Genomic DNA, 27,674 nt, shown 5'->3' with positions numbered 1-27,674 from the left:
GATAACGAATAGGTGTGAGCTCAGCGCATCCCAGAAGCTTAGCAAGCTCGGCTATGCGAGCTCTATGATCCTCTATCTGCTATCCTGTTAACACCATCTAAATCCTACATACAGCCTGCATCTCATAACTCTACCACCAGCGCCCACTCTTTAGTAAGTCCTTTGCCCATCGCCAGCACTCCCGTGAACTAGGCTCCCTTTCTTTCGTCCTATCCATATAATTAACTTCTCTTGCTCATCCTTCGCCGCGTCAACCACCACCTCCGGCTAACCATCGCGCCCTTCACCTTCAGCATCGCCATTATCACCATAACCTCCACGCTCCTCCGAACGACTCCCGCTCTATGCGCCGCTAAGCCTGCCGCTGCCATAGCTAGCACCACCTTTATCCGCGGTAAGGCTATAAGGCTACGCTACCCGACCTCTCCGGAACCACTCCCCGCGGCCCGCGATGAGCTCAAGTCGCCATTCCATCCCTACATATGTCCACGAATCCAACGATGCAAGTTGACGTGACGGACCGGCCCAGGTATCGTTTAAGGTCCCTGAAATCCCCAACAAAGTCCAAGGCCAGCAGTAGTAGTGACACACTGGCTGCCCTTTGACGTCAAGTGGACTGGACAGCGGCCTCCCCACGTCAGTCGCCCCTGTGGGCATGACCCCTCATTGGCTCCAGTGACGTCAGGTGCACCCTGTCTCAGTAGCTCTCAGGGTCTGTAGCGGTGAAGCCGCCTGAGGGGCCCCTCGATCCCCGCCAACAACGCCCACAATGATCGCCTGGACCAGAAAGCTTGCTGGCAGGGTCCAGCGCCTCGATCGATTTGACCGTTAAAGAGATTTCTGGAGGCCTGCTGCTGTGCCTCCCTTGGCGGATACGATGCAGCTGAAACCGCTGTTCCCGGACGACCAGTCTAGACTTCTGATCCGTCCTATAGGCGTGATCCCCTGTCCTACTTTGCCCGACCGCTGACCCTGGCAGTGGCTCGCGTCGTCATCCTCACCCATCCCTCGTGCTCGCTCAAATGCACGCATATAGTGCCATCGCCCCCTTCTAGTCCCCCCTCTCGCGACTGAATCCTCACATATCGTACATACGGACAGGGCAATAACACAGCTCACCTTATCACGGCCACCATGCCTGATCCTCCGCTGCGCCGCCGCGACCACCAGCCTGGCCTCAACAGAGACTACTACGCTGGTGGCGACCTCTACGACGACCCCCGACACTACGCATCCGTGTCTCCTCCACGCTCCCGCCGCTACGAGGAACCTCCCCCGCGTCGTGGCAAGTCTGAGCGTCGCCGTGCACCCAGCCCCGAGTATCCACACGACCCGTACGAGAAGCCCTCGCGGCGTCACAGCCGCCGAGCAGACCCCAGATATGACAAGCCTCCGCCCCAGGTTGTCCACGACGGGCGACGTCCCCGCGCGAGCTCCCTGACACCCCCCTACGCCCCCTCACCTCCCCACGCCGACATCTCCTCCCGCCGCGACCGCGATCGTGATAGGGAATACAGGCCCCGCCAGTCAAAGAGGAGCTCCATGCCGGCAGACGGCCCTACCATCGACAGACACTATCCAGCAGAGCTGGATCCCCGGAGCAAACGCCACCCCAAAGAGTACCGCGGCGAGCCCGACCCGTACTCCCGCCGCCGACCGAGACGCTCCCCGCCGCCCATGGAGCACAGACCCCGGGGCCGCGATCTAGACGAGCCACGCCCGCGTGCCAGAGATTACTACCCTCCGCCGTCCCGCCCAGACGATAGGTACGACAGACACGAACCCCGTCCCCGGCGTCACCGCTCCCAGACGAGGGACATGTCCCCGCCCCCCGACCGCGGCCGTCCGCCGCCCGCCCAGGCTGGCCGATCCCACGGCAGCACCGCACGCCGCAACTCGATGCCCGCATCCACGCGAGACCGCAGCGGCGGTGGTGTCGGTGCTGCCGCCGCAGGAGCCGCCGCCGGCGCGGCTGCCGCCAAGGGCAACCCCTGGTGGAAGAACCCCATAGTTCAGGCCGGCGCGCGGCAGGCCTTCACGGCGGGCGCGCAGGCGGCGATCAGGTCCAAGGATGACCGGGGCCCGTGGCTGGGGCCCAAGGGCGCCAAGGTGGCGACGGCGGCGCTGAGCGCGGCGCTGGTGGATGGGTTCCTGGGCACGAAGAGGCCGGATGGGCTGGAGAGGGGGGTGCTGAGGACGGGTGGTGATGCGGCGCTGGACGAGATTGACAAGAGGAGGAGGCGCTGAGGACGACGTGTGGAGTGGGGGATTCACAAGCTAGCATGATGATGACCAACGGCGTTTGGGAACTGGGTATCGGGGATTTAAAGACGCTCCGCTCTGCATATACCGGAAGAGAGGGAAAGACGGCTTGCATATCTGGTTTGGGTTGGAGGTTGCTGCTGACGATGACATGATGTACGATTAATGACCGTCTCGACACAATTTCTATGACTTTGATTCTCCTACCCACAATCCACCCTCGAACAAGAAAAAGAAGTAAAAGAGGGAGGATATGAAAAATGGTGGCGAGTGCGATGGGGCAATTCCCACGCACCCAGTTAACCCGATTCTGCCCGGCTGTTCTTCAACAATCAGACATCCGGTATGGTGTAGTGGCCAACATTTGACGCTCTCAAACGGCGAGGTTCAATCCTCTTCCGAGCGTACCGTCAAGCCCTGGGTTCGATTCCCAGTACCGGAGGTCCTTTTCAAAAGGCAACAAAGCAATTTGGCGCAGTGGAAGCGCGCCGGGCTCATAACCCGGAGGTCCTACGATCGAAACGTAGAATTGCTAAGATCTTTCTTTTTTTGCTCATCGTTGCTGCTGTGCGACATGCCCTGCATTATTTTGCAATGCCCTTTTTTTTTTTCGCCTTGGTCGCGCGACGCCAGTTAAGCAGCCTACTACTGTAGCTACCCGGGAGGAGTTGGTGCAGACCACCAGAATGGCCTAGAGCTCCTATATCACTATCTATGACATTCTCTACTCAAGCACTTCAATATTTCAAGTAAATTATGCCGTAAGAATTTTAGGCCAAGTTAGTGACGAGGTCGCTGTGGTGTGCTGAGCATAAAAGTCACAACAGATAGTAATTGGAAGATGTAGTTGTGTGTGACCTCTTAATTTGTGCTATAAACGAAAACCCCAACACCTCGCTAATCGCTATCTAATTCGATATACAAAGGAAAGACAAAGTGAAGGATATTCACTGGCTGGTAAAACGGACATAGAATCGCCGTATCATGACAAAGGAAAGTCAACATTCTCGTTGGTGGCATATGCCACAACCAATCTCCATCGTCCTCTCAACCTCACCAGTCGACCGCAGCACTCGCCTTCCTACCCAAACGCGGGCGCGAAGACGAAGGCAGCGATGGCGAGCTCACGCTCACATTGGAAGAAGAGCTGTGCCCGGACAGCGACACTGAAGACGACACGTCCCACACCGAACCCGACCGCGACGTGTTGCGCGACGACGTCGACGCGCCCTTGCGCTGCGGCTTGCTGCGCTGAGGCCCGAATGCCGGTCCTCTCTTGGGCGAATTCATGCGTGCCGACGACGGCACTCCTCCCCTGCTGCGGCCGCCCTTGCTGTCGCTACTATGCACGCTGCTGGCCGCTGCTGGCTTGCCCGGCCCATCCAGCATCCAGAAGCTGCGGCTCGACGAAGCCGTCGTCGCGTTGGCTGCGTGCTGGTGCTGGTGCTGGTGCTGGTGGCGGGCAGCACCGCCGGGGGACGTGACGGATGTGGAGACACTGGTCTTGGGCTGGTACATCTGGCTGAAGCGGCGCGAGTCGCGCTTGGAGGAGGAGGAGGTGCCGTTCTGCTCGGCCATGACGCCGGCGGTCAGCATCATCTGCTCCTGCTTGGTCGGGTGGCCGAGGATGTCCTCCATGTCGAGGTGAATGCCGTGGTCGGCGTACTCCTCGAGGAAGCGCACGGGGGCGATCTCGTCACCCCAGTAGTCGTAGTAGGGCGCGTCCCAGGGGATGGCGGCGCCGTCGGGCAGCACGCGGCTCCAGACCTGGTCGATGATGGGCGACTGGACGGGGATGAGCGGTGCGTGGTCCCGGGCTAGTAGCTCCCACAGCTGGTGGTCGTTGCCGGAGCCCACCGCGCCGAAGATGGTGAGTACAGTGCATAGTCTGTCGAGTAGGGTCTCGGCAATCTTGGGGGACACGACGGCGCTGCAGGAGCCGATCTCGACCTTGAAGGAGTCGTCCGAGGGGGTTGTCTGCACCCATAGGTCGGAGGAGTCGTATGCAGGTCCCAGGACGCCCATCTCGCACTTGACGTCGTCGCCGAGGTAGAAGTCCTGCCCGACATTGCGGCCAACCTTTTGGTGCTGGACGACGGAGCTGAAGCGCGTCCAGGTCGGCCAGTCGGTGCAGTGCTTGACGAGGTGGCGGAAGCCGAGGTTCTCGTGGGGCATGGCGGCGAGCTGCTGCTCCTGGACGAGGGCGAGCAGGTCCTGGATGTTGTCCATCTCGTTAATGCGGACGCGGATGGGCACCATGTTGATGCAGGGGCCCGAGATCTCGTCGATGCCCGAGACGGGCATGTTGCGGCCGAAGATGAGGTTGCCAAAGACAATGTCTCGCTGGCCGGACATCTTGGCCAGCACCAGCGCCCAGGCGGCCTTGACCAGCGTGGCCTGCGTCATGCCGGCCACGTTGACGGGGATAGGCGGGATGGTGCGGCTGCGGATCGTGTCGACGTTGTGCCTGAAGGCCGGGCCGGGGTGCTCGACAATCTCCGTCACCGACGACCCCTCGAGCAGCTGGCTCCAGAAGTCGATGGCGGCCTCCTCCCTGACCATGCCGCCCTGGATGAACTTGCCGAAGGAGGGGCGCACGAGGGGCTCGGCGCCGCCGTAGGCCTTCTGCAGGTCCTGGCACAGCAGTGGCAGGCTCATGCCGTCGTACTGGGCGTGGGAGACGCGCATGACGAGCACATAGTGGCCGAGGGTGTGGCGGAGCAGCTTGAAGCGCACAATGGACTGCGACAGGAAGGCCTCGCGGTGCGTGTCCTGCTCGACCAGCCAGCGGATGAAGCTGTCGTCGGCGCTGTGCTCGCGCCCGTAGCGCTGGAACTCGATCTGGTACGACCGCAGCACCACCTGCATGACCTGGCTGCCGATGGTGGTGAAGAGGGTGCGCAGGATGGGGTTCGAGGCCACCATCCGCCGGCACGCCTGCTCCAGGAGGAACGTGTCGAGGTTCCCGTGCAGCCGGAAGAGGAAGTAGTTGGTGTTGCCCCGGCTGCGCATCAAGCCGTGGCTCACGGCCCAGGCCTGATAGTCGGTCGCGGGGAAGACATCCTCGACATCGCCGGGGAAGACGTTGAGCTGGCTGCACACGGCTTCGACGGCGAGGTCCTGGTCTAGCTCGAGATAGTCGAGCACGGCGTAGGGGCGGTAGTCCTGGGGCACGGGGGGCGGTGGTGCTGCGATGACTGCGTTTGCTTGGCCAGGGGTTGCTGCTGCTACTCCAGCTCCAGGGGCAACCACGAGGGCTGTATGGGCCTGGGCGGCAAACTCGCATAGATCGGTGAATGTCGGGTGGTGGAACACATCGGCGACGATGATGCTAATGTTCCTCTGCTCAGCCGTGGTGACGAGGCGCATGGCGCTGATCGAGTCTCCGCCGAGACGGAAGAAGTTGTCCTCGTCGCCGACGTCCTCGCCATCGATTTCAAGAATCTCTGCCCAGAGAGCGCGCATCTCCTGTTGGATCTCGCTCAGGGACCTGGTTGTCACGAAGCCCGACCCGGCGCTGCTTGACTCCTGCGTCGAGGGAGCATCATGCTCCAGTGGGATGCTGCTCTCGGAGCCCCCAATCACATTATCGTTGGAAGCAACCTCATCGTTGACGAGTGTCTGGGATTCCATCTTGGCCACATTCCCCTGATTGAGAATTCTCAAGGGATCTGGCCTCTTGACATTATCCACCTCAATATCCCTGACCTGCTTCTTCTCTCCGCTGCAGAGCTGGCCCAAAACAAGGCCAAACTCCTCCATCATGCTCCTCATCTGCGCTCCATCCACTAGCCTCTCATCATAAGACACCCCCATCTTCAACTTTCTGTCCTCGCAGAGAACAAACTGAATAGATAGAGCATAGTCAATCGGTGGCGCGGGCGGTCCGTCGACGGGGGTGACACCCATCGCCGACTTGGCCCTGGCCACCGACTCGGGGGCAATGCTGACGAGGCACGAAAACGAGCACGCCTCGGCAGCATCGGCGCTCATGAACCGGATGTTCTGCAGACCGGCCTGCTGGAAGGGAATCATGTCCACCATGGCCCTCTGCGTGGCCTCGAGGACATTCACCAGGTTGGCAGAGGGGTCGAGGATGCATCGGGCCGGCACCGTGGTGATGAGCGGCCCGTCGGCCTCGGCGATGCCCTGGCGGTCGTCGTTGCGTCCGCTAAGCGTCTCGGCCACCACGATGTCGTCGGATTCCGCGTGGTGCGCCATGACCATGGACCAGGCCACGCGGATCAGCGTAGAGACGGTGAAGCCCTCCACCTTGGGCGTGGGCAGGGGGAATGTGTGCTCCAAGTCCATGCCCGCGGACGGCACGTAGCCCTCCGGGACGACTGGGAACTTGGAAGCCCGCGCGCCGGCGAGATACTGCGTCCAGAAGCGCTTGGTTGGGTCGCCTTTGATGCTGTCGAGGTGCTTGATGGCCTCGCGGAAGGGCGTGACCGGAGGAGCAGGGCCGCCCGTGTACTCAGCCTCGACGCGCTTGAGGAGCATGTCGAGCGATGTGCCGTCGTAGGCAGCGTGGTGCATGGTGAGGACCAGGTACCTCGCCCCCTTATCCTCCACCATGGCGAATCCGACGAGGGCAGCCCCCAGCGCGGGCAGCGGCGGAGTGGCCACGTACTTGTCGAGCGCAGTGGTCTCGTGCTTCCAGCTTAGGGGCTTCCTGATGACGGCCTGGTAGAGACCAGACTTTCTGCCAGCGAGGCCGCCAGCGTTGGTTAGCTGGACAAGGTGCGTGCGTAGAATGAGACTTGACTCGAAGATGGTGTTCCACGCTTCCTTGTATCGCGCAATGTCGAGCTCAGGCGACAGGCGGAAGCAGTGTCTCGCCATATAGGACCCTGGCTGCTTCACAGACAGCACAAAGAGACCCTCTTGGAGTGGCGTGCAAGGATAGACGTCCTCTATGTCGCTCTCGGAAATACGGCACTGGCGTGAGACCTCGGCCTTGAGGGCGGGAGTCCACTGCACCATGCTGAAAGCCTCTGTGGCCTGGGACACGAGGCTCTCACTGGTTGTGTTGTTCTCCATGGAAGCGCTCTGGGTGGCCTGGCGGGCCATGTCCTCGAGCTTGGGAGCCCGCATGACCACGGACACACTGAGGGTGATGCCCTGAGACCGGGCCTCCGTCACAAGCTTCATGGCCGTGAACGAGTCGCCTCCAATATGGAAGAAGCTGTCTGCCGCCAGGATCTTCTCGCTCGTCTTGACAACCTTTTTCCAGATGGCTGCCAGAGAAACCTCCATGGGAGATTCGGGCGCACGACCAGACCTCTCACCCAGCGTCGTCGGGAGCGAGGCGGCCATGGCCCTCATCTTCTTCCGGTCCACCTTGCCCGAGGGCATAAGGGGGAGCTGCGGAAGGGGGACAATCGACGAGGGTACCATGTATGCAGGGACCCTCTGTGCTATCTTGGACTGGACGTCGGCGACGTCAATATCGGCAAGGCCGGAGAAGAAGACGACTAGGCGAGCGACCTGGCCCTCGTTCTGGATGACCTCTGCGACGACAGACGTGCACTGCGGGATAACATCCCTCAGCGCCTGCTCAACGTCGCCAAGCTCCAGCCTCTGACCCCTGATCTTGGCCTGACAGTCCTTCCGTCCGACGTACTGGAACGAGCCATCGGGGTTCTGGCAGACCAGATCACCCGTCTTGTACAGCCTCGTCGCACGTCCCGGACGCGCCCACGCAGGAGCCGTGATGAATGCCTCCCTCGTCTTAGCCTCCTCGCCTAGGTAGTGGCGCGCGAGAATGGGGCCCTCGATGAGGAGCTCACCGACGCTGCCAACACGGGCGAGGCGGTCGTGGTTCCGCGGATGGACGACCCAGTAGCAGCACGAGACAGCCCAGCCGATGCACCTGGGGTTCGACAGCGCGCTGACGCGTGGGTTGGCGGCGCTGCCGACGCAGCATTCACTGGGCCCAAAGGCGTTCACGAGGCGCACCCTGTCGCCCCACGTGGCGATGTGCGAGGCCGTCATGGGTTCGCCGCATAGCGCCAGGCCGGTTAGGCTGGGGACCTGGTCGGGCCTGAGCAGCTCTGCGGTCGTGGGCGTGACGACGGCGAAGCTGACGCGCGCCCGGCGGATGAAGTCGGATACCGAGTCGGCCCTCTCGCGGTCCGAGGGCACGCACACCGTGGCGCCCACCATGAGTGACCCCAGCGTCTCGAGGATGCTGGCGTCGAAGCTGTGCGAGGCGAACTGCAGGACCCGCGAGCCGGGGAGCTGCCCGATGGCCGTGTGGTAGCCCCGGACGGCGGTGCAGAAGGACCGGTGCTCGGTCACGGAGCCCTTGGGCGTGCCGGTCGAGCCGCTGGTGAAGACGATGTAGGCGGCATCGGAGCTGCTGGCCCTGGGGCGTAGGCGGGGGAGGGCCGTGGCGGCAGAGGGTGCCGCTCGGGCGTTGATGGTGGTTTTGGAGATGGCCGTGGTGCGGATCCCCAGGGTCTTGGAGCACATGTTTGCCTGTGATGGCGAGGCGAGGATGCGCTTGGCCTTGGTGGTGGTGACGATGGACCGGAGACGGTCGGCTGGATGTGAGGGATCCATCAGGACGACGGTGCCTCCGGCCTTGAGGACAGCCACCATGGCCACGACGACCCAGATGGACTTGTCGAAGCACAGGGGCACAATCTCCTCCCTGCCCAGATCGGCCAGGTGAGTCTCGGCCAGCTTGGTCGAGAAGAGGTCTAGCTGGTGGTAACTCAGCGCCTCGGTCGTCGACCACAGGGCCTCGCGTGTGGGCATCTCCACGACCCGCTGGGCAATCATGTCCTCGATGCGCATCTCCACGGCTTGGGGAAGCCTGGCGTTCCAGCTCCACAGCTGGGCGACATCCTTGGCGGAGACAATGTCGAGGTCGGCAGGCGTCATGCCTGGCCGCTGCAGCATCTGCCCCTGGATCGTCGAGAAGATACGGGCAATCTCCTCGGCGCGACCTGGAGAAACCTTGTCGCGCCAGTAGTTCATGTGGACATGCAGCTTGCTGCCGTCGTCGATGGCGTGGATGACTATGTCAAACTGTGGTCTGGTGTTAATATCTGGTATTGGGCGTAATGGGGAGGGTGTTATGGGGATACTCGCCTCGGTAGGATCCTCACCACCCATGGGGTTGAACGCGACCCCCGACTCCCGCGAGTCCAGGCTACCACTGACAATCTTCTGCATCGTCATGCCTGTGTTGAAGAGCGTGCCGCTGCCCAGCTCGTGGGTGACCTCGGCCAGCGACGACGTCTGGTGGGCGAGGTTGTCGACGAAGCGGTCGTGCACCGTCTCGGCGATGCGCGAAAGGGCCACATCGTGGGCGATCTCGACCCGCGACGCGAGGATGTTGACAAGGGGCCCTGCCATGTCGCGGATGCCCTCGACTGGCAGGTCACGGCCCGAGGTGACGACGCCGAAGCAGCAGTCGTCCCTGTCCGGGTCGGTCAGCTCGCGGAGTGTCAGGGCCCAGGTGACCTGGAGCAGCGTGAAGGCCGAGACGCCCAGCTCGCGGGCGACGCTGGCCATCTTGGTGTAGGCGTGAGTGTCCTGGGTCATGAGGTTGGCGCGGTCCATGACCCGCGGTGAGTTGGCCGCGGTAGGATCAACGGGTAAGATGCAGGGCTCCACGCCATCTAGTGACTGTTTCCAGTAGCCCAGGTCGGCCTCGTGGTCGCGCGACTTGAGGTAGGTGATGTAGTTCTTGAACAGGACCGGCTCCGTGTCGACGAGGCGACCCTGGCAGGCAAGGTCCAGGTCGCGCAGGATAACCCCCATGGAGCCGCCGTCGACAATGGCATGGCTGATGAGCAGGCTGAAGAAGACCCTGCTACCGCTGGGAGAAGTAGCCTGGCGGGCAATGCGCAGCTGGTGCTGGGGCTTCCGCGAGGCCTGAAGCTCGGGGGCCACGGCGTCGATCTTGAGCTTCGCGAGGAGCTTGTCGTCGTTGTCGGTGGCTACCAGGTCCATCTCGTCGACGCTGGGGTCGTGGCTGCGGAGGACAAGCTGGTCGTAGAGCCCGTCGGTCGAGTTCTGCTCGATGAAGACGGTGCGCAGGGCGGGGTGTCGCTGGACGACGGCCTTCCACGCCTGACGGAGTCGTGAGGCGGTCATGGGAGGCCCAGACTTGGACTGTACCTCGTAGACGGACCGGAACCAGTACATGTCGGGGTCTCTGCTCTGGGAGAGGAGCATGCCCTGCTGGGCTGGGGAGCATGGGTAGATGTCCTCGACGTTGGACTCGTGCACTCCCAGCTCCCTCAAGGTCGTGCTGCGCAAGACATCCAGGTTGTAGGTATCCGGCAGATGCTCAAAGTCGCTCACGGCAATCTCGCCCCTGCGCGAGATGAGGGACCGGGCCATGGTCTGCAGGGAGTCCCGGCAGGTGTCCATCCACGTCCGTAGCCCCTGCTGGTGGCGCAGCTTGCGGTTGAAGCTGAAGGTGAAGATGAGCTGGTCGTTGCTGCTCTCGGCGGCAATGTCGATGAGCGAGAACTTCTTGTGATCCGCGCTGACCTCGCAGGGATCGACCCCGATGGACTCCCAGTGGACCTGCTGGAGGAGGGCGTCGGAGCGGCCGAGCTGCTGGAAGGCACCGAAGTAGTTGAACGAGAGCTCAATCTCAAAGGGCTTGCGGTCGAGATCGAGGGCCGTGAAGTGCGAGAAGCCCTTGGCGGGTGTCTTGCGCCGGACATCCTTGACCTGCTTGACAAAGTGGACAATGTCACCCTTGTTGCTAGCCTTGAACCAGATGGGCGCAATGGTGGTGAACCAGCCGACCGTCTTGGACAGGTCGTGGGACTCGTCCCAGGGCTCTCGGCCGTGGCCCTCGTTGTAGACAGGTGGGATGGCGCGGTCGGGAAATGTCGATGCGAACGAGTGCATCACAGCCGCGATGAACAGGTCTAAGGCCTCGGTTCCAAAAGCGTCGTTGGCGTCGCCGAGGAGAGTCTGCGAGACGTCGGCTGGAAGGGTGAACTGGTGATGCTCAAAGTCGGCCGCGTAGTTGGGCTTCTGCTTCATGCCCCAGAAGTCGTAGTCGGGTCGGGGCACATCGAAGGGCAGGTGAGTTGGATTAGGGGCTTGTAGAAGCGCCTTGCGGTGGCTGGTGAGCAGGCCGCACCACTTTTCGAAGGAGAGGCTGCGGTAGGACGAGATGGATCCTTGGACGAGGTAATCCTCGAGGTCCTTGAGGATGATGCGCCACGAGACGAGGTCCACGACCAGGTGGTGCGCTGTGAGGAAGAGGAACTGCTCTGTCCCAGCCGTGAACAGGTCGCCCGCAAAGACAGGGCCGCCCTCGAGGTCAAGTAACTTTTGCGTGCCCTCGATCAGGGGGACAGCCTCGGCAGGGAAAGGAGACGAGGAGGGCGACACGTCCCATGAACGGAATGTATATGACCCTTCGATCTCATGCTCGATCCACTGCCTGAAATTGCGACCGATGCGCTGGAAACGCGCCCGCAGCATGGCATGTCTCTTGACGACCACGTCTAGCGCCCTTCTAACATCGTCCTCGGAAAGAGACTTGGCGTTGACCTTGACGAGGAAGCTCTGGTTAAAGTGGTTCTCCCTGGGCGCCAGCTTGGCAAACATGCGCTGGATGGGCGAAAGGCCAAACAGGACAATCTCATCATCCTCGTCCTCTTCCTCATTCGAGACACCGTGAGTGACAGCCACGACAGATGTGCTGACCGAGGGGTTAGACTCCTCCACCACGGATGCGAGGGAGTTGATGGAGGTGGCCTTGAGGAGGTTCTCGATGAGCAGAGGCACCCCCTGAGCCCTGGACTGGGCCACCACCTCCATGGCACTGATGGAGTCGCCGCCCAGCCTGATAAAGGACCCTGACTCGGGGTTGATGGTCTGCTCAGGTAGATTGAGCACTGAGCTCCATACCTTGCGCAGAGTCTGGGCGACGGGCGTCATGGCCGGCTCAGGGATATTGGTGCTGGAACCGGGGTTCTCGGTATCACCATCCACAGCATCGTCCAGCTTCATGTCGACAGAGAAGCGATACATTCTCTTGTCAATGTTGGCGATGCAGCCGGTGATGAAGCGTCGGTCCGACTTGCCAGACGGGAGGAGATGGATACGGTCCGTCGCCATCCAGCACGACGGTACCATGTAAGATGGTAGCTTACCGCCGAGGGCCTGGGAAATGGCCACCAGCTTGGACGTGATAGTATCACCACCTAAGATCTGGAGCCCCTCGGAGCCGCCAGCTGTGATGGGGACCACGCCAGCAACGCTGGAATCAGCAGCCTCAGACGTGAGCCTCAGCAGCGCCGTGATCTTCTGGCGACAGCGCCCCTCCTTGGGGAGCAGCACGACACACTGCTGGACATCCGGTAGGGTCATGAGCTGCTGCTCAATCTCGCCCAGCTCCAGTCGTTGGCCACGGAGCTTGACCTGGTTGTCCCGGCGTCCCAGGTACTCAAGGCTGCCGTCCTCAATATACCGGACCAAGTCACCCGTGCGGTAGACGGTCCTGTCGCCGCCCATCCACGCAGGCTTGACAAACGAGGCAGCCGTCTTCTCCTCGTCGTCGAGGTATCCCCTGGCTAGGATGGGACCCTCGATGAGAAGCTCACCGACGGCCCCGATGGGAGCGAGCCTGTTCGGGTCGTGCGACGTGCCGATCCACGAGACACTCCCGACAGTAGTGCCAATCATGTTCCTCCCAAGGGGCAGCCCCCCCCGATCAGAGCAGTCATAGCCACTGCAGTACACACAGCACTCCGTCGGCCCGTACACAACCAGGACACGCCGCCGGGGCGTCATCCACCCCTCGACGAGCTGTCGCGGGACGGCCTCGCCCCCGACGAGGAGGTGCTCTACAAACGGCAGCCTCCGCTCGTCCAGCAGGGCCAGCACCGCGGGTGTCATGAAGACCATGTTAGTGCGCTCGCGCTCCATGAAGCCCATCAGCTGCCGCGGGTCCATCTTGTGCTCGTCCGACGGCACGCACACGCACCCGCCCATGATGAGCGTCGTGAAGATCTCGGCGATGCACGCGTCGAAGGCGTACGACGAGAACTGCACGGTGCGTAGCATGTCGGGGCTGCTGTACCCGAAGGCCCGACCGTGTGCTGTCGTGCTCGTGCTCATGGTCTGGTGCTGGATCAGCACGCCCTTGGGCGTCCCCGTGCTGCCGCTCGTGAAGAGGCAGTAGGCCAGGTCCGTCGGGTGGCGCGCCCTGCGAAAGGCCTCGGAGCGGACGGTGCTGGTGCTGGTACTGCCAGGGGGGAACCGCCCTCTTACGGGGCTATCCTTGGTGATAGAGGGCATGGTGCTCGGCCCGACGACGAGGTGAGGTAGCGAGGCGGCCAGGCTGGGCGCGAGATCAGCCTTCTTCTCGGATGTGATGACGAGGGGCGCGCCCACGCGCTGGACGATCTGCGCGAGGCGGTCGACGGGGTGTTTGGGGTCCAGGGGCACAAAGGCGGCGCCGGCCTTGATGATGGCCAGCATGACGACGATGGCCCAGGAGCTCTTCTCGAAGCAGAACGGCACGAGGATGTTGCGCCCCACGGCGTGGCGGGAGACGAGGTGGTCGGCCAGGGCGGTGGAGAGGCTGTCCAGCTCGGTGTAGGTCAGGGAGAGATCCCATCCTGAGATAGCCGGCCTGGACCCCCGGGAGGCGAGGTGTGTGTCGATGAGGTCGTCGCAGAGGGCCTCGACCATGGTGGTGTCGACGGTGCTGTTCCAGGCGACCATTTGGTCGTAGTCCTGGGGGATGAGCAGGTCGATGTTCTTGAGCTTCTTGTCCAGGCTGTCCAGGACAGAGTCGATGGCGCGGTTGAAGACGGCGCCGAGATGCTCTGCCTGTACCTTGGACAGGATGGCCGTGTTGTAAGTGAGACTGACGTCGACCAGGTCTGCCGAGTCGCCAATGTTGAGCACAATGTCAAACTGGACAGCAGTTAGCAGGTATAGATATCGGAAAGGGGGTATGGGAGCTCACCTCGCTGGGGTCCTCAACATGGACCGGCTTGAAATCAACCTCAGACGTCTCCGTGCCAGGCGGGAGAAGCCTCTGCACCGACATGACCGTATTGAACAGCCTCCCCCCGCCAGGAATCTGCAGGGCGCGCAGGATCTCAGCCAGCGAGCACACCTGATAGGCCAGGCAGTTTGCGTAGTCGGCGTGTGCCTTGCTCAGGACTGCCTCGACGGCAGCGTCGTCCTCTTCGAGAGAAACCTGGCAGATGAGCATGTTGATGAAGGGCCCGACAAAATCGTCGATCCCGTCGATGGGGAGGTCACGTCCAGAGGCCAGAAATCCGAAGCAGGGGGCGTTGATGCCCGTGTAGGACTGCAGGACGAGGGCCCACGCGAGCTTGAAGACGCTGGCCGTGGTGGTTCCCGAGGCGGTGCAGGATGCGTGCAGACGGGAGGAGTCTGGGAAGTGGAAGTCGAGGTACTCGAGGCTGCGAGCGGCTTGGGACTCGTTGGTGATGCCATCCAAGTCCGACTTCATCTGGGTGCGCAGGCTGGGGAAGTGGCAGGGCTCAGAGCCAGCCAGATATGTCTTCCAGAAGGCGAGCGACTCGTCGACGTCCTGATCGCGCAGGTAGCTGACAAAGTTGGCATAGCAGTTGTCGTGGCCACCGCGGGGGAGGACGATACCGTCGTAGGCCTTGATGGTGCTATCGACGAGCATGTTGATGGACGTACCGTCGACCAGTGCATGTGAGATGTCGAGCTGCACCAGCAGCTTTCCCGAGTAGTCCTGGCACAGGACGACGTGATGAGGCGCGCCGCCCTGGAGGTGATCCTGCGGCTGGCCCAGGGGGAACGAGAAGGCGTCGTTGCATACCTCTATGCTGGGCTCCAGCTCCTTGAGGACGACCTGGTGGTACACGGCTGCGGGCTTGCCGTCTCCCGATGAGAGGCCCTGGACAAAGACGGTGCGCAGCATGGGATGGCGCTGCACGACCTGTCGCCACGCCTCCATCATGCGGTCTAGCGAGGCTGGGCCGGTAGTCTTGGGGATGACCTCCCATACGTACCGCACCGCATAGAGACTCTTGTCCACGGCCTGGCTCATGAGCAGTGCCGTCTGCATCGACGAGCAGGGGTAGATATCCTGGACCTTGGCCACATCCACTCCCGCATTGGGAAGAGTCGTGGTCAGCATGACAGCCAGCTCGTCATACGTTGCTGGAAGATGGGGAAAGTCGCTCAGGGAGAGCGTCTGGGCCGCATCGTCGCCCTGGTTCTCACTGGCGGTGCGAACAAGCTCTGTGAGGGTAGTAGAGCACGCGTCGACCCACTGCCGGACGAGGCCCTGGTGGTTGATGCGGTCGCTAAAGGCAAAGTTGACCTTGAGGGTACCGCCCTCAACACCGGCTGAGATGTCAAAGAGGGAGAAGCGAGGCACGTCGGGCGATGCATCAGACGGAGGGGTGGCGATGGTCGTGTCCCAGCTGAGCTGGTTGAGCAGCGATCCCTCCTTCTCGAACTGCTGGAACAGGCCAAAGTAGTTGAATGTCGCCTCCACGGCGTCCTCGGCCTGCTTGGCGAAGCGGCTAAAGGACGAGATGCCCTTGTCGGGAGAGCGGCGGCGAAGATCCTTGACCTCCTGGAGGGAGCGCAGGACGTCGCCCCCGTGGTCGGACAGAGTCACGGGGCTCATAGATGTGAACCAGCCGACCGTGGAGGACAGATCAATCTCGGGTCTCCAGGGTTCACGGCCGTGACTCTCATTAAAGACGGCGATAGGGCTGCGGAAGCCCCGGAAGACCTGGTTGAAGGAGTGGACGATGCCCGTGAGGAGCAGATCCAGGGGCTCCGTGTTGAAGGCATCGTTGGCACCGCCGAGGAGGAGCTGCGTGGAGTCCTGGTCTAGCGCGAAACTCTGCTCCGTGACGTTGGCCACGACATTGTCGGCGCTCGAGATGCCCCAGAAGGCCCAGTCAGCCGATGGTGCATTGTCGAATGCACTAACCGGGGACGAAGCAGCATGCTCCTCGACAAGACGACACCACGTGCGGAAAGACAACGGCTTGCGATCCGTCGCCGCCCTCCCCGTGCGCAGAATCTCCTCCATCTCCTGCAGGATAATGCGCCACGAGACGAGATCCACGACCAGGTGGTGGCAGGTGATGAACAGGGCCAGCGTGCCGTCCGTCATGGCGTACATGTCGGCGGCCAGTAGGGGTCCGTTGATGATGTCGAGGCTGGCCTGGGCGTTGAAGGCGTACGCGGCGGCCTTCTTCATGGTGACGGACTGGAACGAGCGGCACTGCAGGGCGTCCTGAGCTGTCATGGAGGTGCTCTGCTGCCAGGTGCCGCTGGGGGTGAACTCGAACCGCGCGCGGAGCATGGGGTGGCGTTGGATGATGGTGAGGAGGGTACCTTCTAGGGCGTCCAAGGTGATGTGCTCGGTGAAGCGCAGGAGATGGCTCTGGTTGAAGTGGTTCTCACCGTAGGGAGCCAGCGCCATGAACCACGACTGGATGGGCGAGAGGGCAAAGGGGGTTGTATCATCATCATCATCTTCCATCTCTATAACATCTCCATCACCAGACCCCTTGACGGCCCTTACGCGATCGCAGAAATCGGCAAAGGTCTTAGCCTTGAGCAGGTCCTGGACGGCGACGTGGAGGCCCTCGTTGCGGCAGCGCGAGATGATCTGCATGGCCGAGATGGAGTCGCCGCCGATGCGTAGGAAGGACGTCTTGGGGCCGACGGTGTCTTGACTGATGTTGAGAACGGTGCACCAAAGGTCACGTATCTTCTCCTCAAGCTTATCGGTCAGGGGAGATGCGCTGCCGGGTGTCTGTTCTGATGAGAGCCGTGTGATCTCTGCGTACGTGGCCTGGTCCATCTGCCTGGTCCACTCGCTCACCATCTTGCGGTTGACCTTTTGGGAGGCGGGCATCAGGGGGATCGACTCGAGGACGATCCAGACAGAGGGGACCATGTACGATGGCACCTTAGCCTCGAGCCTCTCCTGGACGGTGGCAACAGAAGTCCACTCATCAGGGGCTGCCATGACAATCTCGGCAGACGGAGCAGCCTTGGCCGATCCATCACGAGGACTCATGGACAGAACACCTGTCAAGTGGTCTGCACAGGACCCCGTGCGAGGGTAAAGCACAAGAGCCTGACGAACCTCGTCGTCCTTGCGAAGATGGTACTCGATATCCGCCAGCTCAACGCGCTGCCCACGGATCTTGACCTGGTCATCCCGGCGACCCAGACAGCTGATTGTGCCATCCGAGTTGACACGACCCAGATCCCCCGTGTAGTACACACGCTCGCTGCGTCCACCGGCCCAGTCCCCAGGCATGTGTCTGAACGAGGCCGCCGTCTTGGCCGCATCCTTGAGATACCCCCTGGCCAGGATGCTGCCCTCGACCGCAATCTCACCCACGGCCCCAATGGGCGCCAGGCGCTCCGGCCGTCCCAGGTCAGCGATCCACATGATACCGCCGATGGAGTGGCCGATGCTCCCGTCGACCATTCTCGACGCCTCGCCAACGCTGTTCTTGGCGCAGTAGATGCAGCTCTCGGCCGGGCCGTACGTGACAATGAGCTCCAGCCCCGGCCGTCCAGACCAGCGTTCGATGTTATCCCTCCCAGGCGCCTCACCACCGAGGACAACAGTCCGCAGGCTCGGGACAGTGTCCGGGTCCATCAGCCTGGCAAACGAGGGCGCGAAGAAGGCCCAGTTGACGTCCCTCTCGGCGATGAAGCCCGCAATGTCGTTCATGCGCGTGAAATCATCAGGGATGCACACACACCCGCCGTGCACCAGCGTCGTCAGCAGCTCAGACACGCTCACGTCAAAGGTGTGAGACGAGAACTGCAGCACGCGCGACGAGGGCGAGTAGTTGAAGGCGGCGCCGTGCTCGGCCATGCTGCTACACAGCGTGGCGTGCTCCCACACGACGCCCTTGGGCGTGCCCGTGCTGCCGCTGGTGAAGATGGCGTAGCAGGCCGACGAGGGCGAGGGCTCCATCCTCCTGGCACCGGGTTTTCCAAGGCCAGCAGCAGCGATAGCGAGGGTGTTGAGGGCGTCGTCGGATACGGGGACCAGGTGCTGCACCCCTGGGACGCCCTCGAGGAGGCGGCTGTGGGTGGCCGATGTGAGGACGACACGCGCGTCGAGGGTGCCGATGATGTGCCTAAGACGATCCAGGGGCTGCGCAGGGTCCAGGGGCACGCACGCGCCTCCCGCCTTGAGGATGGCCAGCAGGGCCACGGGGACGTACTTGGACTTTTCGAAGCAGAAGGGCACGAAGCACTCGGCGCCGACGCCCAGGGAGCGCAGATGGCGCGAGAGTTTCGTGGACAGGCGGTCCAGCTGGCGGTATGTCATGTCACCGTCCGAGGCCGATATCGCCATCGCCTCGGGCGAGGAGGCTGTCTGGCGGGCAAACATGTCGTGGACGCGCTCGTGGGTTGGGGCAGGGAGATGGTTTGTGATGGAGGCCATCTCGGCTCTGTCCTGGGGGCTGATCATGTCAATGTCCTCGACAATCAGGGTCGTCTCTCCGCGGCAGACTTGGCCGAGGATGTGCTCAAACGTAGCTAGCATGCGCTGCATCTGCTTCTCGTCGACAACGGACGAGTCGTACGAGGCGGACAGGGCGAGACGCTCACCCAGTGGCTGGCACTCGAGGGTCACGGCGCTGGTGAGGAAGTTGGCCTCTGCATCGCGATTCTCGCTCCAGGAGAAGCCCGTCTGGTTGCCTGGATCTTCCTGGTGGGAACCTTCAGCGTGGACGACCAGCAGACTCTGGAAGTCGCAGGCAGCAGCGTTGGTCTGGCGGATATTCTGCAGGCCGTACTGCTCATAATCGAGCATGGCAAAGGACTGCTGCTGGACCTTGGCGAGGAGGCTGCGTAGGGGCTGCTTGGGGTTGAGAACGATGCGGACGGGGACGGTGGCCAGGGTTGGGCCGATGAGGTCGAGGAGGCCGTCGAGGGGGACACTTCGGCCTGTGACGGCAGATCCAAAGACAATGTCGGCGTGCGAGCCAGAGTAGGCTGAGATGAGCATAGCCCAGGCAGTGCGGATCATGGCAGATGTTGTCGTCTTGGACCGTGGGTCACGAGGGAAGGGGATGGCCCTCTCCACCATGGAATCGGCCAGGGGCTCATACGATGAGGGCATCCCTGGCGGGAAGCTGGCTGGATCGGCGCCCTCGAGCTGGTCGCGCCAGAAGGTCTCCATATGGTTCTTGTCAATATTCGAGATGTGGTCGACAAAGTCCCTGAAGCTTAGGGGGCACTCCTCTAGCTGCTTGGGGAGAGAAACCTCAGTACCGGAAAGCCGCGTGTATGCCTTGTTGATGGCATCGGCGAGGAGAGGCATGGACCAGCCGTCGTAGAGGGAGTGGTGAGTGGCCCAGACAAACCTTCTGGGGTTATTGAGAATGGTCTGGTGGCTAAGACACTTGCCAAATCCCATAGGTGCCTCTCCTGTCTGCTGGATATAGGCCAACAGGTCATCAGACGCAGGGACAGTCCAGTCAACGGCTCCGGGCTGGAACACCACCTGTTGGCCCTGGAGGGTAATTCTCGTCCGGAGTATGGCGTGAGTATGCACTACAGCCTCCCAGGCCCGCCGAAAGACGGAGACGTCGACCCAGTCGGGCAGAGGCATGACGTGGTGGGCAATGTAGGCCGTGGGCTTCTTCTCGGTGAGCATGAGCATACCCTCCTGCAACGCGGTGCAGGGGTAGACGTCCTCGATCTGGGATTCAGAAACACCGCACTCGAGGGCCACGGCAGCCCACTCTCCAGACTTCTTGGGTGAAAGAGCAGCTGGCGTGTTCTCCTCGATAGACATGGCCAAGGGCACGTCAGCGGTGCCGCAGATGTTGGCAATCGTTGCGTGCTGAAAGACGGACGCAACAGAGAGCTGCACATCCTGTGCCCTGGCCCGAGCCACCAGCTTGATAGCGGTGATGGAGTCGCCACCCAGGCTGACAAAGTCATCGTCGACACCAATATCCGACTCGGGAAGTCGGAGCACTGATGCCCACATGCTCTGCATCGCGGCCTCAGCCGGTGTACGGGGCTGCTTCTTGGCAGTAGCAGAGGCGTCCGGATATAGCTTGAAGGCGCTGATCTGGTCATCCGTGAGCTTCCCCGCAGCGAGTCGCAGCGTCTTGCGGTCAATCTTGCCAGAGACGAGCTTGGGCAGGCGGGAGAGCGGGAGGAAAAGCGAGGGGATCATGTGTGCCGGGAGAGTCGCCTTGACGCGCGAGCGGACGTCGATGGCGAGGGACCGGATGTCGACGGACGTGCTGAACATGTCGCTGCCAGACACAGCCTGTCGACTGGGAAGGTGAACAAAGGCGACCAGAGAAGCATCTCCGTCATCAGACCCATGGAGCATGTCGACAGCAATCTCGACAGGCTCGTCAATGGCAGCCTTGAGTGCCGTCTCGACGGCCGTCACCTCGATGCGCTGCCCGCGCAGCTTGATCTGCGTATCCCTGCGACCCATGAACTCAATAGACCCATCTGCGTTGAGCCGACCGAGATCTCCCGTCCTGTACATGCGAACAGGGCTGTTGGAGGACCATGAGGGGACAGTCGGGAACGCCTTGGCTGTCAACTCCTTATTGTCGAGGTATCCCCGGGACACATTCCGTCCCTCAAAGACAATCTCGCCAACACACCCCACAGGAGCCAGCCTCTGCGTGTCTCCCAGGCCACAGACCCAGATCCCGACACCGTTGGCGCGGCCAATGTTGGTCAGGGCCAGCTCAGGCGAGACACGCACCGCAGTGCCAATGTTGGCCACCTCAGCCGGGCCATAGACATTGACAAGCGGCACGCCCGCCCAGATATCCTTGCACGTCTGTGTGAGCTGCTCGCCGCCCACGGACAGCCACTCCAGCGTCGGGCACTCAGCAGGGGAGATGAGGCTTGCCACCGACGGCGTCAGCCAGGCCCTGTTGGCGCCGAGGCGGCTCACAGAGCAGGCGAGGCTGTCCATGCGGTCCGCATCAGAGGGCACGCACAGACACGAGCCGTGGAAGAGCGCAATGGCCAGGTCCCCGATGCTCACGTCGAAGACATACGCGGCGAACTGCAGGATGCGCGAGTGCCGGTCAATGTTCATGGCCTGCCCGTGCTGTCGCGCCATGATGCACACTGCCCCGTGGTCTAGCGGGATTCCCTTGGGCTCTCCTGTTGAGCCTGATGTGAAGACGATGAAGGCCGTGTCCTCGGGCTGGACGGTGTACATGTACTTGCGCTTGGGGGTCTTGTCCTCGGAGCGGACGCACTCGCGTGTGGACTGCGCGTCAACAGCGAACACGGACGAGGATCCGTGTGTCAGTGTCCGTATCCGCGAAGAGAGATCACGCGAGCACAGGGCCATCCTTGGCCGGACCTGTGCAAGAACCTTGGCGATGCTGGCGTCCGGGTGCGAGGGCTCCAAGGCGACAGCCGTGGCTCCAATCTTGAGCGTCGCGAGGATGGCCACCGTCGCCCATAGCGACTTGGGGAAGCAGTAGGGTACGCAGTCGCCGCGGCGCAGACCCGATGAACCAAGGTGGTTTGCCAGCGCCGAGGACGAGCGGTCAAGCTCCTCGTATGTCATGGAGCCGTCCCATGCGGCGATGGCTGGCGCTGCAGGGTTCTCGGCGACATGTCTTCCCAGAAGGCGGAGCAGGGTCGTCGGCTCATGGGCTTCGGATACGACTCTGTTGGTATCTATCTGAAGCTGTGTGTCCAACGGACTGGCGTAGTCAATGTTGGTAATGGCGCTGGTGCCCTGGGCGTCGCGGCAGACCTGGTCGAGGACATGCTGGAACTGCGCCTGCAGGTGCTCGATATCCCGCGGGGAGAAGACGCGCGAGTCAAACGTGGTAGTAACGGTGACAGCGTCCTCCTCAAGCGTAAAGTCCATGTTGAGGGCGTAGTTGTGGAAGTTGCGCAGGTCCAGCGTGGCGTCCTCGAGGCCGATCCTGGCACGGCGGCGGGCGCCTTGGGTGTCGCAGGCGCGCAGGGATGACTTCCTGGGCTGGATGACGATGATGTGCTGGAACTGGCAGGCCTCGTGCGCGGCAGGGCTTAGCCGGGAAATGTTTTGCACGCCAATGTGGCCTGCGTTGGTCATGTCCATCACGCGGCTCTGGATGTCCCGGAGCAGAGCTGATACGGAGTCCTCGGGGCTCCACTTTACCCGGAACGGAACGGTCGATATAGTGGGGCCGGACACCTCCTGGACGCCGGGCATGGTCGACATGCGGCCTGACAGGGTCTCGCCAAAGATGACGTCCTGCGAGTCGATGTGGCGCCCGACCAGCAGCGCCCAGGCTGCGCGGATGCGTGTAGGGATGGTGAAGTCGGATGTGGCATACTGCGATGTCGGGAGGGTAAGCTTGATGGCCGCGTCGGGGATGGGGCTCTGCGCCGCGTTGGGCATCTGGGGGAAGTGGCACGAGGCCAGCCCAGCCTCACACGCCAGAGCCGACTCCCAGAATTTTTTGGGAGCCTCCTTATCCAGGACGGACTGGTATCGGATAAAGTGCTTGAACTGCGTGGCATGCAGCGGCTGCTGTCCGGCGTAGTGACGCTCCACATCCTCAAACAGCCGTGTGATGGACCAGCCGTCGAACGCAGAGTGGTGGATTGTCAGCACAAAAGTCTTCCCCACGAGGCCAAATCGAACGAGGCCATCGCCAAACCCCATTGGCAACGACTTGTCCATGGCGCAGTAGGCTGAGAGCGTCGGGGCGGTGGACCACTCCATCTGGGCGTCACACACGGCCTGGACAGCCCCCTGGGGCCCCTCGAAGATGCGCGTGCGGAGGATGTCATGCCTCTGTAGCATAGCTTGCCACGAGGCCTTGAAGGCGGGAATGTCGACGTGGCGAGGCAGGTCGAGAATGTGCTGCGAGACGTAGGCTCCCTGGCGGGTGCTAGACAGGGCGATGAGGGCCTCCTGGAGGGGGGTGCACGGGTAGAGGTCTGAGATAGTGTGGCAGGGAACGCCTTGTTTCTGCAGGTCGGACATGACAGCCCGGACCTGGTCGGGGTCCAGCAGGCTGAAGGGTTCGACCGAGTCATCGTCGTCTATGGAATGCAGAGAGGGCTGATCCGACGTCATGGTGGCTTGCTGGGCAAGCTCCCGGATGGATGCAGTGTTGAAAATGTCCGCAACAGCAATATGAACCCCCTTCTCGCGCGCCGCGTCAACCACCTTGATGGCCGAGAGGGAGTCTCCTCCCGACGCAAAGAAGTTGCTGCCAACGCCAAGCGAGGGCAGCCGGAGAACACTGCTGCAGCAGTCCACGAGCACCTCCTCCAACTCTGTCTCGGGATCAACAGCCGCAGCCACGCCCCCTCCGGGAAAAGCAGATCCCATAAAGGAGGCGTTGCAGGCCGACAGCTCCTCCACGGTGGACTGGTTAGCAAAGGCCAGCAGCCGCCGGCGGTCAACCTTGCCCGAGACCAGATAGGGGAACCCAGCCAGCGGGATGAAGAAAGTGGGGATCGCGGCTGGGGGGAGGACCTCTCGCAGCCTCGCGAGCATGGACCGCAGGGCTTCTGCCAGGGACGCATCCGGTTGTGACATCTCGACATGGTCGGCGCTGTGGCCAAACGAGAGGAATGCTGCGAGGCTCTTGTCCCCGACATTCTCCCCATCCGAGGAGGAGGCAGGGCAGATGACATCGACGTGGATGTCCACCGCCTGGGGCAGGCAGTCGACCATGTGTGACCGCACTTCGCCCAGCTCCATGCGCTGTCCGCGCACCTTGACCTGGAAATCTGCGCGGCCCATGAAGGTGATGGATCCGTCCATGGCCTGACGACCCAGGTCACCTGTGCGGTAGAAACGGCGGCGCGAGGACGACGAGACGCCATTGGCATTGCGGAAGTGGCCTGCCTTGGCAGTCCAAGCTGGGTTCTCGATAAAGGCCCTGGCCGTCTTGGCTGGATCATGCAGGTATCCCTCAGCGAGGATGGGGCCCTCGACGAGGATCTCACCTACGCCACCGATGGGCACCAACCTGTCAGCATTGTCGCGGTCAGCGATCAACATACGGGATCCAGCACCGGTTCCCAGACTCTCGACCCAGGGTTTGCGGGCGCGAGTGCGGACCGAGAACTCGTTGCGAGCGCAGTTGATGCACGTCTCAGCCGATCCGTAGCCGATGATGAGACGGTCCAGCCGGGGAGTCCAGCCGTCGATGTTGTCCTGGCCGATAGGCTCCCCTCCCAGAATCACCGTCTTGAGCGACGGGACATGATGCTTCAGGAGCAGGCGCGCAAACGAGGGCACCATCGTCGCCGCCGTCACCCCCATGCGCTTCATGAAAGCCGCCATGCTCCCCGGATCCGTCCGGTCCTTGTCCGCAGGCACCACGATGCATCCCCCGTGCACCAGGGGCGTCACCAGCTCGGCCACCGACACGTCAAAGACATGCGATGCGAACTGCAGCACGCGCGACTTGACGTCCACGCAGAACGCCCGTCCTTGCTCCAGCGTGCTCGTCGCGAGCGCTGCGTGAGCCCACTTGACGCCCTTGGGTGTACCGGAGCTGCCGCTCGTGAAGATGATGTAGCAGAGGTCGCTGGGGCGCACAGCAGGGAGCGCCTTGGGCAGGTTTGAGATCTTTTCGTCGGCAGCGTCCACGCAGATAACGTGACGCACCATGGTGCTCCCGCCCAGGAAGCTCTCCGCAAGGCCCTGTTCGTACAGAGTCGTGTTGGTGAGCACCACCCTGGCCTTGGTCTGCGCGAGGATCTCGTTGCGTCGCGCAGGAGGATGACTCGGCTCGAGGGGAACACACGCTCCGCCGGCGGCCATGATGGCTAGAATAGCCACGGGCGTCCAGCGCGACTTGGTCAGGCAGAAGGGCACAAACATCTGCGCGCTCTCCTGGCTGCTGCTGCTACCGCCACGACGACGACGGCTGCCGTGCAGGCCAGCAGCGCCGACAATGGCGCCCGCCAGACGCGAGACATGCACCGCCATCTCCGCATACGTGAAGCTCCCATCCCAGGCATCCACAGCGGTGCGTCTCTCCGCCCCAGGGGCCCTGCAACGCGACAGGACGAGGTCGTGGACACAGGCGTCGACCCTGGCCGGCAGAGCAGCAGCAGAGCTGAACTCGACAATGCGGCGGTAGTCGCCCCGGCTGACGGCATCGACGTCGCGGATGCGCAGCTCGTCGACTTGCAGCGCGCTGGAAGACTGCAGGCGCTCCGTCAGGCTGCCCAGCACGTGGTTAAAATTGTCCACGATGCTCTGCGCGCGGTCGGGCGTCATGGCATCGCGGCGGTAGTGCAGGTGCGCCTGGATGGAGGTGCCCTCGCCGACGTTGACGATGAGGGAGGCAGGGGACTATTCTTTCGGTCAGAAAAACCAGATAGAGTGGTGATTTGTAGTTTGGGGCAGGTTCTTACAGGTAGGTGCATGTCTGGCGTCTTGGGCGCCCCGGAGCAGATGTAGACGGCCGTGGCCAGGTCGACGTAACCCGTGCTCTGGGAAAACGCGGCGAGGGAGTCAAAGGCCAGTGCGTGGTCCAGAACCAGCTTCTTGTCCTGCTCGGCGGCCCGCATGGCGCCCAGGAGGCGATCGTCGCCAGACACGGGCATGGCGAAGAGCCACGCTGCACCCTCACGGTCGAGGCACGCGCCAAAGCTGACGGGGCCGTCCTCGCCTGCGTAGGAGCGGCAGAGGATGGCCCAGGCGGCGAGGATGAGCGTGTCGGGCGAGAGGTAGTGCATGATGGCGGCGACACGGAGCTCCGACGGGTTGATGCCCGTGGAGGGGGTGGTGCGAGCGAAGGGGGCCGGTGGAGGCATGGTGTTGTCGATGGAGGAGACCTTCTCGATGGGGGATGCCTTGTCGAAGAGAACAGCAGTGGTGGCGCTGGTGTCGGCGGTCTGGAGGCGCTGGGCCCAGAAGGACTGCTTGGTGATGTCGACGGAGCTTCCAGGCGCGTGCATGTTGTTCATTGGAAATCCCGTGGTGAGTCTCGTAGAGGGTTTACCTGGAAATGGGGCAAGGATACTGTTTGACGCTGTTGGGTGAACAATTGTTTGGGTGTTGTGAGCAGAGAGATTGGCGACAAGACTGACGCCAGAGTGTTGTGGGCGGATATCTTCAGTTGGTGATGCAAGCTTGATAGTTGAAGTGCCAGATCTGCTGCCAAATGGTAGGAGCAGCTGATGTTGGTAGTTCAGGGACTGTGTGGTGAGTGGTTTCTTGCGTTGAGAGGCAGCTCAATGTGGCTGCTAAAAGCTATGTTTGGTTGTTTGGTAAGTTTCTTGGTGAGGTTGATACGATACCGGGAGCGGAAGCTTGAACGGGAAGAAAGGCAAGTCTTGTGAAGAAGCACCGAAGAGGTCACACGGTAGTGCAAAGTCAAAAGACTGTAGAGAGGTTTGGGTAGGTTGGTAGAGTGGTTGCTCAAAGCTGAGATGAACAGTGACAATAATTTGGGTCAAGGCAATGATACACCGAGGGTTGATGCTGCGGAGATGGCATGGACCCGGACCCCTAAACCTTTATGTTGTCTTGGTGTGTTTTGCCATGGAAGCTCTCCGGTTTGCTCGTGTTCGAGACATGTCCACCTTGGATGCGGGTCATGCAGATGGTGTTGAAGCCGTCGGGTAAGTCCAGCTTGGATGTGCATCACGCAGGGCAGATTTCACGATGTGGTATGGTTGAGTGGTGTAGGACGGGCATGTTGGGACACGATACCTCCGTCCGATGGGAGTACGCCACTTGACCAAGCAAGTCCTCGAGACGGCAAGGCTAGACCGCATCATGGTGGGATGGGTTCGAAAATGTCTCATGGCGAGGCAGACGGCTGGGATAGCCAAGGCAGCTGAAGTCCAAGACAAGGCGTAGATGGGGTTACAACTCCAGGGCGATGGATAGTTGAGCATGGTGGTGAGGTCAAATCCCTCCGGAAGCCGGCCGGAAATTGTGGGGCCTCGGGCCGGAGGAGGATTCGGGGCCTGGGGAGGGATATTTTTATCGCTGCATGATTACTCCGAAGGACCGTGGGGTAAGGCGTTCCATGGGGATTCTAAAGGTTTGATCGCGCAGCTTTCGTCTTGTCTCAGAGCGTGAATCCAGGAACTGTGCATGACCTCACCATACACGGCAAAGCAACGGGCCGCAGCTGAAGATATCGAGGCAACACAACGACGATCACTGCTTCAAGCTGCATAGCGCTGGCTTACTGTAGATGACCCGAGACAGGCATCAGATCATGGCTGCGGCCACGTTGTTTGATGATCCGGGCGCCACTCCGAGGGCGGGACATGTGGCTTCGGAGGCGATCCGGGAGGGTCGGCCAGGCTTGTTACTGGTGCGCTGGGGGATATGCACATCTGTAGCTGAGGCTGCCACGGGACGCAGTGCATTATTTTATGCCTCGCACAGCCTCGAGTTCAGTTGGAGATCTCACAAGAGG

At 62.0% G+C, this 27,674-nt stretch overlaps 2 protein-coding genes and 2 non-coding genes across 4 annotated transcripts; 3 read left to right on the top strand and 1 right to left on the bottom strand.

Moving 5' to 3' along the window:
• Positions 1 to 1,134: 1,134 nt before the first annotated feature.
• ACO1O0_005715 (uncharacterized protein) lies at positions 1,135 to 2,247 on the top strand (the record flags this gene model as incomplete). Its single annotated transcript, XM_083195123.1, has 1 exon — positions 1,135 to 2,247. One exon carries the CDS (start codon positions 1,135 to 1,137, stop codon positions 2,245 to 2,247), a length of 1,113 nt encoding a protein of 370 aa, XP_083050036.1.
• Positions 2,248 to 2,601: 354 nt separating this feature from the next.
• Positions 2,602 to 2,704, top strand: ACO1O0_005714. The gene has a single exon. It is a non-coding gene; the product is annotated as a tRNA-Glu (tRNA).
• Positions 2,705 to 2,725: 21 nt separating this feature from the next.
• ACO1O0_005713 lies at positions 2,726 to 2,797 on the top strand. The gene has a single exon. It is a non-coding gene; the product is annotated as a tRNA-Met (tRNA).
• A 518-nt stretch (positions 2,798 to 3,315) lies between these two features.
• On the bottom strand, positions 3,316 to 26,196 carry ACO1O0_005712 (NRPS; the record flags this gene model as incomplete). The annotated part of the gene is made up of 3 exons (XM_083195122.1): positions 3,316 to 14,175; positions 14,228 to 25,588; positions 25,651 to 26,196. The coding sequence occupies 3 exons, from the start codon at positions 26,194 to 26,196 to the stop codon at positions 3,316 to 3,318; spliced, it is 22,767 nt and encodes a 7,588-aa protein (XP_083050035.1).
• Positions 26,197 to 27,674: the final 1,478 nt, after the last annotated feature.

Source organism: Amphichorda felina (genome assembly GCF_050947745.1).
Source record: "Amphichorda felina strain 45539 chromosome Unknown scaffold_5, whole genome shotgun sequence".
NCBI classification, from domain to species: Eukaryota; Fungi; Ascomycota; class Sordariomycetes; order Hypocreales; family Bionectriaceae; genus Amphichorda; species Amphichorda felina.
This window is presented reverse-complemented; position numbering and strand designations above follow the sequence as displayed.